This window comes from Gadus chalcogrammus, chromosome 18 (genome assembly GCF_026213295.1).
Source record: "Gadus chalcogrammus isolate NIFS_2021 chromosome 18, NIFS_Gcha_1.0, whole genome shotgun sequence".
In the NCBI taxonomy this organism is placed as follows: Eukaryota; Metazoa; Chordata; class Actinopteri; order Gadiformes; family Gadidae; genus Gadus; species Gadus chalcogrammus.
In genome coordinates this window covers 3,774,755-3,784,754 of record NC_079429.1, presented here as the reverse complement: position 1 = coordinate 3,784,754, position 10,000 = coordinate 3,774,755, and the positions used below count along the sequence as shown (strand labels likewise).

The following is a 10,000-nucleotide window of genomic DNA, read 5'->3' as shown; positions in this document are numbered from 1 at the left end:
CGAGAACGCTTAATTAATGCAGTTATAACAGTTTGTCTTTCAAAATGAAAGAACAGCTGTATGCTTGTTTTTCTCCGAAAGGGTTTTGCTGTGACTATTAGTCACTTGAATAAGTAGCTTGTATAAATCCTGAATGGCTCACCACTAAAGTCCTTTTCAAACTCGCGTATTCTGCAAGTAGCCCCCCCCCCCCAACACTGGAGAGGAAGGGCCCACTCCTCACAGTTGGCTCGTCACTCTTTGGCAACGGCATGTTGTTCTTGGAAGACACAGACTGATGGAGCTGCTGCTATAAGCCCCATCATGCTACTGTTGACAGACCGACAGACACACTGTCTGCCTGCTCTATGATTGTTGTCTCTTTGTCTCTCTCTCTCGCTCACTCCCTCTCTCTCTTCTGTAAATGAGCTGGGCCAATAGGAACATTCAAACGCACTTTTCAATTTGAGGCATTAACCCATGTGAAAACATTGAAAAACAAATTCACAATCATGTTAATCGAAAATCTAATGTCATATTCATCTGGAATGATTGTCCGATTTGTCCTGTTTGGGATTTTGAGATTTTTTCGGGGGAGAAAACCAAAGGATTGCTTGTCTTGCCAAGCATTGTTTTGATTGAATCTCAATGAACATCACGGTTCTACTGGAGAGGGAAATGGCTGCCATCTGCACGCACGCACACACACACACACGCACACTCATTCTCACACAACAAACAGACAAGACAAGAAGCACTATTATTGAAACTGTCACGTTTAATTTAGTGTGTGCCTGCTTGTTTTTGTTTATCTGTCTGAGGGTGCAATGTTTTGATTTCGGTGTGTGTGTGTGTGTGTGTGTGTGTGTGTGTGTGTGTGTGTGTGTGTGTGTGTGTGTGTGTGTGTGTGTGTGTGTGTGTGTGTGTGTGTGTGTGTGTGTGTGTGTGTGTGTCAAAGCCTATTTCTTCTTTATTTCCTTTAAATGTGTGCTTGTTCCCTTTTGAAATACGATAGGCCGTGCCAGGCTGTGCTATATGTGGCGATAATGAATCAACGTTGCATCTCTTGGCCAAGAGAGAAGAGTTGACGAAGAAATGGTTGGATTGGACATTCATTCATTCATTCATTCATTCATTCATCCACGGGGCACGGCGGGAGTCTCCCGGCCGCGGTCACAGCGTCATTTTTTTTCACCAAAACCGACTCACAGGGCCTTAATTGGTACTAGTGACCACCGCAAAATGAATGAAAAAATGATGCCATGACAACTTTAAATACCTTTACATTTCCTCGGCCAAATTTGAAAAACCACCGTAAAAAGAAAAGCAGGAGCGACTCTGCAGAGATCAGAGGGGTTTGGATCCTAGTGTTCCACAGTTTGAAGGGGAATCCAAGAGGCAGTCGCTCACTTCAGTCACACATACAGTCTCTGACATCTTTGTCTGGGAGGCCTAGTGTTACCTTCCCGTGGGACCGGTGTGCGTGTGTGTGTCTGGTAAGTGTGTGTGTGTGTGTGTGTGCGTGCACGCGCGCGTGTGTGTTTTTCTTTGTCTATGTGTGTGTGTGTCTTAATTGCGTGAGGGTGTTTAAGTGTGTGTTTGTCTTTGTGTGCGTGCATGTGCGCGTGTGTTCCTGTGACTGCATGAGTCATCCCTCCTCACCCACAGCCCCTCCCCTGTTGAAAGTCATAATTCAGGAGACAGAGATGGAGCCCAGGTGATTTAATTCCATTCATTCACAGCCCTGCACACATGACTGAACACAATGATTTGTAAGCCCCACACTCGGCCTACACAGTCTCTTTCTGTCTCTCAGTTATCTATACATCTCTATCCGTCTGCCTGTCTGTGAATCTCTCTCTCTCTCTCTCTCTCTCTCTCTCTCTCTCTCTCTCTCTCTCTCTCTCTCTCTCTCTCTCTCTCTCTCTCTCTCTCTCTCTCTCTCTCTCTCTCTCTCTCTCTCTCTCTCTCTCTCTCTCTCTCTGCAGTCGTTTTATGAATGGTAGGGTTACGTAGCGAGCGCCTCGGTGTAAGAGCGTGCTCCTGTTCCGATGCCCTCGGCTCAGAGACGCAGACCTGGGATCAGCCCGGCTGCTTCACAACACACAACCAAACCCGAGGAATCAGACACGAGCAGAACGAGTCAGCAGACGCAGGGAGGAGCGTGTTGGAATGAGTGGGAGGTTGTGTGTGTGTGTGTGTGTGTGTGTGCCTACGAGTTGTACTTCTGTTCATGTGACGGAGCTGCATGCATATATCTACAGCAGGTGCACATACAGGCTGGATATTACATACGGTACATAATTCATACAAAATTCATATTTCACAACCTCCCGTGTTCCCAACTCTTCCCCGGCTCCTCTCCCGCTCCTTCCTGCCTCGTCTCCCTGCGCTCGCTCCCCACGTCTGCCACGCCTATTTTGAACTCTCCATTTCAGTTGTTATCTTTCTCACCAGCTCACTCTCTTTCCAACTCTCTCCTTCTCACACTCCCTCTCCCCCTCTCTCTCTCTATCTCCCTCTCCCCCTCCCTCTTTCTCCCTCTCTCTCTCTTTCTCCCTCTCCCTCTCTGTCTCTCTCCCCCTCTCTCTCTCTCCCTCTCCCTCTCCGACTCCCTCTCTCTCTGTCTGTAACCCTATCTTTCTCCGTCTCTCATTCTCACATGCTGTCTACATGTTTCTCTTTCTCTTCCCTTGGCACTGTATTTCTCACTCTCTCTCATTCTCACACTATTCCTCTCCCTCTCGCTCTGTCTCCCAGCGTCTCTCCCCCTTTCCCTCCCCCTTCTCCCTCCCCCCATCACCTGTCAGTCATCCTCTCCTCTAAGCCTTCTGTTCATCTTCTGCTCTCCGTAATGTTCCGAGGGCCCCTGCAAAAAACCGAAACATAACCCAGACACCACCCAACCCAGACACCACCCAAAAAATACACCACCCAACAAATACACCACCCAACAAATACACCACCCAACACGTACACCACCCAACCCAGACACCACCCAAAAAAATACACCACCCAAAAAAATACACCACCCAACAAATACACCACCCAACACGTACACCACCCAACCCAGACACCAACCAACCCAGACACCAACCAACCCAGACACCACCCAACACATACACCACCCAACCCAGACACCACCCAACCCAGACACCACCCAACCCAGACACCACCCAACACATACACCACCCAACTCAGACACCAACCAACCCAGACACCAACCAACCCAGACACCACCCAACAAATACACCACCCAACCCAGACACCAACCAACCCAGACACCACCCAACCCAGACACCACCCAACACATACACCACCCAACCCAGACACCACCCAACAAATACACCACCCAACAAGTACACCACCCAACACGTACACCACCCAACCCAGACACCTCCCAACCCAGACACCACCCAACTCAGACACCACCCAATAAATACACCACCCAAACCAGACACCAACCAACACATACACCACCCAACCCAGACACCAACCAACCAGACACCTCCCAACCCAGACACCACCCAATAAATACACCACCCAACACGTACACCACCCAACCCAGACACCACCCAACCCAGACACCACCCAACCCAGACACCACCCAACCAAGACACCACCCAACCAAGACACCACCCAACCCAGACACCAACCAACCAAGACACCACCCAACCCAGACACCACCCAACCCAGACACCAACTGACCCAGACACCACCCAATAAATACACCACCCAACACGTACACCACCCAACCCAGACACCACCCAACCCAGACACCACCCAACCCCAACTCCCAAACCAAACTTACGGTGTTTGAGACAAAGAAAACGCAAGGCACACCTTTTGTGTTAGCTGGTACATTTAAGCAACACAGGCATTTCTGCTGACGTGTTTGACAACCATTTCGTCTTCAGTGTCCCCCGTCAGTGAGCATCGTTGGCACGTCGGCCACTGGGTGAGCACGGGGTCGGATGTTTCTGGGTTTAATCTGAGCCTATGCTACCACTACTCCCTCAGGCTCTTGTTGAATGGACATTAATGTTTGATCTCGTTCTCACAGTCTCTCTTTAATCCCCCCCCCTCTCTCTCTCTCTCTCTCTCTCTCTCTCTCTCTCTCTCTCTCTCTCTCTCTCTCTCTCTCTCTCTCTCTCTCTCTCTCTCTCTCTCTCTTGCAGCTCTCGCCCACGGACAAGGGTTTGGAGTTCGACCGAGACTTCCGCGTCAAGCACTATGCAGGGAACGTGGTGTAAGTAGTCAACGCTGCTGTTCCCATCGTTCCCTGTTCCACTCTCCTCCTCATTCCTGACATTATGTCACCGGTCTGGCTGCAGTACCGCCATCGGCCACCGGGAGGCTCCAAGTCAACTGGTTTGGCTCTGAGGAACCTCGATGTGACAGAATGGTCCATGTTTAAGCTGTCTGTCTACCTGTATGTCTGTTCTTCTACCTGTCAGTCCGTGTGTCTGAGACCAGTCTGGTTAATGGCTGGTCTTAGCCAGGGACGTGAAGGGGCGGTGAAGGCTAGGTCTTCACCACACACACACACACACACACACACACACACACACACACACACACACACACACACACACACACACACACACAGACACAGACACTGACACTGACACTGACACAGACAGAGAGAGAGTGACTGCTTAATGATGTCCAGGCAGGCCTGAGACGTTACTAATTCCCGGTCCCTGGGGCCCTGGAGGAGCGCTTAGAGGACCTAGCCGGCTGGTTAGGGCCCCTCCCTGCAGAGAGAGGGGGGGGGCAACGGGAGGCTGAGGTGAACCCGGACCTGAGGAGGGTGGTGGGGGGGGGGGGGGGGGGGTAGCACACAGCCCTCAGTCTGTCTTTGTGTCTGCCTGTCTGCCTTTCTGTCTGTTCTTCTGTCTGACTCATTGTCTGTCTGTCTGTTCCTCTGTCTGTCTGCCTGTCTGTCTTTTCTTCTGTCTCTCTATCTATCTGTCTGCCTGGCTGTCTACCTGTCTGTCTGTTCTTCTGCATGTCTGTCTACCTGTCTGCCTGCCTGTCTGTCTGTCTGTCTGTTCTTCTGCATGTCTGCCTGCCTGTCTGTCTGTCTGTCTGTCTGTCTGTCTGTCTGTCTGTCTGTCTGTCTGTTCTTCTGCATGTCTGCCTGTCTGTCTGTCTGTCTGTCTGTCTGTGAGGCTGTAGCCCTCCATTACTAGGGTAAAAACTCACTACAACAACAGAGAAATGAACAATGATGGATAACAAAGACATCTGTGTGTGTGTGTGTGTGTGTGTGTGTGTGTGTGTGTGTGTGTGTGTGTGTGTGTGTGTGTGTGTGTGTGTGTGTGTGTGTGTGTGTGTGTGTGTGTGTGTGTGTGTGTGTGTGTGTTCTCCTACCAGGTACTCCGTGGTTGGCTTCATCGATAAGAACAAAGACACTCTCTTCCAGGATTTCAAGAGGCTGCTGTATAACAGGTGTGTGTCTGTTACACTCGCACAAACACACGCAAGCACACACACACACACACACACACCTGCACCAAGACAGACACACACCCTGGCTGCTTTGATGAGAAAGTAGACTCAGGAACACTGTGTGAAAACACAGCAGCAGAGGTGTCTGGTTCATCTGATCTCTGCTCCCTCTCTCCTCCCACTCCTCCTCCTCCTCCTCCCCTCTTCCTCTCTCTGGTTCCTCTTCCTCCTCCTCCTCCTCCTCCTCCTCCTCCTCCTCCTCCTCCTCCTCCTCCTTCTCTCCTCCTCCTCCTCCTTCTCTCCTCCTCCTCCTCCTTCTCTCCTCCTCCTCCCCTCTCCCTCTTCTCCTCCTCCTCCTTCTCTCCTACCTCCTCTCCCTCCTCCTCCGCTCTTTCTTGTTCCTCCTTCTCCCTCTCTCCTCCTCCTCCCCTCTCCTCCTCCTCCTCCCCTCTCCTCTTCCTCTCTCTTTGGTTCCTCCTCCTCCTCCTTCCCCCCCTCCCCCTCCTCCTCTCCCCCTCCCCCCTCCTCTTCCTCCTCCTCCTCCCCCCCCTCCCCCTCCTCCTCCTCCTCCTCCTCCTCCTCCTCCTCCTCCTCTCCCCCTCCCCTTCCTCCTCCTCCTCCCCCCCCCCCCCCCCCCCCCCCCTCTCCTCCTCCTCCTCCTCCAGCTCCAACCCGGTGTTCAAGGCCATGTGGCCGGAGGGGAAGCTGCGTATCACCGAGGTCACCAAGCGCCCCCTCACCGCCGCCACCCTCTTCAAGAACTCCATGATCTCATTGGTGGAGAACCTGGCATGCAAGGTGAGGTGGGAACCCTGCAGGCCCCAGTGGTCTGAGTGTTGATGGACTGGTCCAATGGGCCAATGGTCTGAGTGTTGGTGGACTGGTCCAATGGTTTGAGTGTTGATGGACTGGTCCAATGGGCCAATGGTCTGAGTGTTGGTGGACTGGTCCAATGGTTTGAGTGTTGGTGGACTGGTCCAATGGGCCAATGGTTTGAGTGTTGGTGGACTGGTCCAATGGGCCAATGGTTTGAGTGTTGGTGGACTGGTCCAATGGTTTGAGTGTTGGTGGACTGGTCCAATGGTTTGAGTGTTGGTGGACTGGTCCAATGGTTTGAGTGTTGGTGGACTGGTCCAATGGTTTGAGTGTTGGTGGACTGGTCCAATGGTTTGAGTGTTGGTGGACTGGTCCAATGGTTTGAGTGTTGGTGGACTGGTCCAATGGTTTGAGTGTTGGTGGACTGGTCCAATGGTTTGAGTGTTGGTGGACTGGTCCAATGGTTTGAGTGTTGATGGACTGGTCCAATGGTTTGAGTGTTGGTGGACTGGTCCTGGTGTCTCTCTACCTCCCCTGGTGTCTCTCTACCACCCCCTGGTGGTGTCTCTCTACCGCCCCCTGGTGGTGTCTCTACTGCCCCCTGGTGGTGTCTCTGCTGCCCCCTGGTGGTGTCTCTCTACCTCCCCTGGTGTCTCTCTGCTGCCTCTGGTGGTGTGTCTCTGCTGCCCCCTGGTGGTGTGTCTCTACCGCCCCCTGGTGGTGTCTCTATTACCCCATGGTGGTGTCTCTCTGCTGCCCCCTGGTGTCTCACTACCGCCCCCTGGTGGTGTCTCCCTGCTGCCCCCTGGTGCTGCTGACCCTGTGCTCCCCCTGCTGCCTGCAGGAGCCCTACTACGTGCGCTGCATTAAGCCCAACGACGTCAAGTCCCCGCTGCTGTTCGAGCAGGAGCGCTGCCGCCACCAGGTGGAGTACCTGGGCCTGCTGGAGAACGTCCGTGTGCGTCGCGCCGGCTTCGCCTACCGTCAGACCTACCCCCGCTTCCTACAGAGGTAAGCCCCGCCTCCGCTTCCTACACAGGTAAGCCCCGCCCCCCTCCCCTTGCCGGTCAAGGCAAGGGCGAGGGGGGTTTAGCAGACGCTTTTATCCAAAGCGACTTATAATATAAGTACATCTGTCTAGAAGAGAAGAAACAACAATTTATCGCTGTCGGTACAGCACGGATGTTCGTAGAACCAAGTGCCAACCACTAACCATCACTAGGTTAACCCATTGAACTCTGAACAAGTGAGCCTTAAGTCTTCTGCGGAAGCTGGCGAGCGACTCTGCCGTCCTGACATCGGCTGAGAGCTCGTTTTACCGCTGCGGTGCCAAAACAGAGATGAGGTCCGTCGTTCAATCAATCCGGATCAATAAAATGGTTGATGATGCGTGTGGTTTTAATGCCTATGTGAAAAGTTTTGGCCGCGTCCTCAACCATGGTTCGTTGATCGCTGGAAGAACCAAACCTCTGAAGCCAACTTCAGTTATCAGTTATAGCTCTTCAGTCGAGCTCGATGTTGTCTTCCGAACTGTCAGGCTGAACATTGACGAGCTTGGCACACTTCTCCAAACTTTGAAAGTGCATTTCTCTCGCTCCCATGTGATGAATCTTTTTCTTTTTTTTTTTGCCACTTATGCGAGTTATGTTTTGACTGCTTTTTGTTCCTAAATGAATAGAAATTCTCCCTAGCTCTTATGATTTCTGCCCGGAGCGAACGCCGGCGGCTCGCCCACGGCCCAATCAGCGGCTCTCTCCGGATCCGCTCGTCTGAGTGCGAGAACACCAACGATTCAAACATGCACTTTAAACAGACTGACCGCCCTGCAGGGCAGTGGAGCCGGTTCAGATCCAGCCTGAGTCTAATCCCAGAGCACTCAGCTCTCCGGAGACCCGCTCCCCACACTGCAGTAGATCAGTGCTGTGTCAGAAGTGTGTGTCCTCCTAAGGGAGGATAGGGGGTAGTGTTCCGTTCCCAGCTACATGTGTCCTTGAGGCGTACCCCCTACACCCCTATGAAGTGCTATTGGTCGGGGCTGGCAGTGCATTTTATATCGGACCAAGAAAAAAAGAATGCTGTTGTTGTTTTCGCTGTCTCAGGCAGTGGGACCTGCAGTAGCTAGCGGGGCCCAGATGATGAACGTTGTGGATCCTAACCCTCACTTTCTGCACGTCGGGTGATCCATCCACAGTTTGTTGGCAGGAAGGATAAATATTTTGGCTGGGTCCAAACTCTTTTCCTGTGGATGTTTGAAGCTCAGATGGATTTAGGGAGAAGTGAGGAGTCGGATACGAATGGACCAGGAGGAGGCAGGGCTCTGGATTGACGGGGAGGCATTCGGTCAGATTGGGGGGACAGACCGCTCTCGGAAGAAGGGGTTTCAAAATGTCAAGCGGGTGCCTGTCACCGTGGGGGTCCCTCCCGCTCAGGGCCGAGTGTCCGACGGGACTGTGATGACGTCACTGCTGATTCCACATATCTGACCGGATCAGAAGAAAAACCTGCTCAACTCTTATATGAATAGTTTTCTGCTCCGACACAATCAAACACATGAGTCTTTGAACAGGATGTCTGCTTTAAAGGACCCATGTGGAGGTTTCTCAGGGTTATTTTGGGACAACATTGGTTTTACACTTTTTATAGGAATTTAAAGGTTATTTCTGATGATAGTTTCCAACAGTATTTCCCCTCAAAGTTGGAAATAAAAAGCATAATAAATGAGGACCATTGCAAAGTATGAATCCATAATAAGATCTGTGGAAATGATAAAACGACTAAATCCCAAAATTTCGTTTTGAAAACAGCAAACTATTTATTCCTCAGTTTCCATGGGAGTCACGTCATCTTTCCTCCTCATCAGAGGCTTTTAAAGAAGACTGAAAACATCAAAATTTAAACCTGAAGTTTCCCTGAGAAATGACTCACAATGAATAGAGAACGAGAGCGTTTCAAACTCACTTCACAACACCCACTACCTCTCGGTGCTAGACGCATGACCAGCTCTCAGTGCTAGCTCTGTCCAATAACTTCCTTCATCGGGTTTCAAACCAGCAGCACATGCACTCATCCGGCTCCCCATTGGTGGGCTGTTGACGGAACTCGTGAAGCCTCTTGTTACCTGTTTCATCTTAGTGTGTGATGTTATTTTACCGAGTCCATCCCAATAGAAAAGGGATACACCCGGTCCCCTCCCACACCACAGAACATGCAGGGCTGCCAGTTAACACTCCTGCCCTGCCCAATGTGCAAGGCAAAGGCTCTACACCTGGGTCAACTACCCTCCTAGCTCCCAGCAGGGGAGGAGTTAAAGGCAGAGGAGGACCAGCAGGCCTACAAACATGAACCTCCTCTCTGTGGCTCCTCAGGTACAAGATGATCTCGGAGTTCACCTGGCCCAACCACGACCTGCCCTCGGACCGGGAGGCGGTGAAGCGTCTGCTGCAGGGCTGCGGCTTCGACCACGACGTGGCCTACGGCAAGACCAAGGTGTTTGTGCGGACCCCCCGGACCCTGTTCAGCCTGGAGGCCCAGCGCGCCGACATGCTTCAGAGGATCGTGCTCTTCCTGCAGAAGGTGAGGCCCCCCGCAGCGCGGGCGGGGATGAGGGGGAACCTCTTCCGCCAAGAGATGAGTTCAGCTCCACTGAGGAGCCTAGACCACCGACTACACCCGCAACGGTTTGGAGAGGATCGAGTAGCAAGTATATATGAAGTCAGCATCAATGAATCAGACCTTCGTTAAGGCCAGCTGA

At 52.1% G+C, this 10,000-nt stretch overlaps 1 protein-coding gene across 1 annotated transcript in view; it reads left to right on the top strand.

The window, feature by feature from the left end:
- myo1d (myosin 1D) overlaps positions 1-10,000 on the top strand; it is a 69,718-nt gene that overhangs the window by 37,164 nt on the left and 22,554 nt on the right. Inside the window, exons 12-16 of the mRNA XM_056577605.1 lie at positions 4,158-4,228; positions 5,359-5,433; positions 6,099-6,231; positions 7,094-7,260; positions 9,615-9,822. Of these exons, the coding sequence (XP_056433580.1) occupies positions 4,158-4,228; positions 5,359-5,433; positions 6,099-6,231; positions 7,094-7,260; positions 9,615-9,822 (654 nt within the window). The remainder of the gene's footprint in view (positions 1-4,157; positions 4,229-5,358; positions 5,434-6,098; positions 6,232-7,093; positions 7,261-9,614; positions 9,823-10,000) is intronic.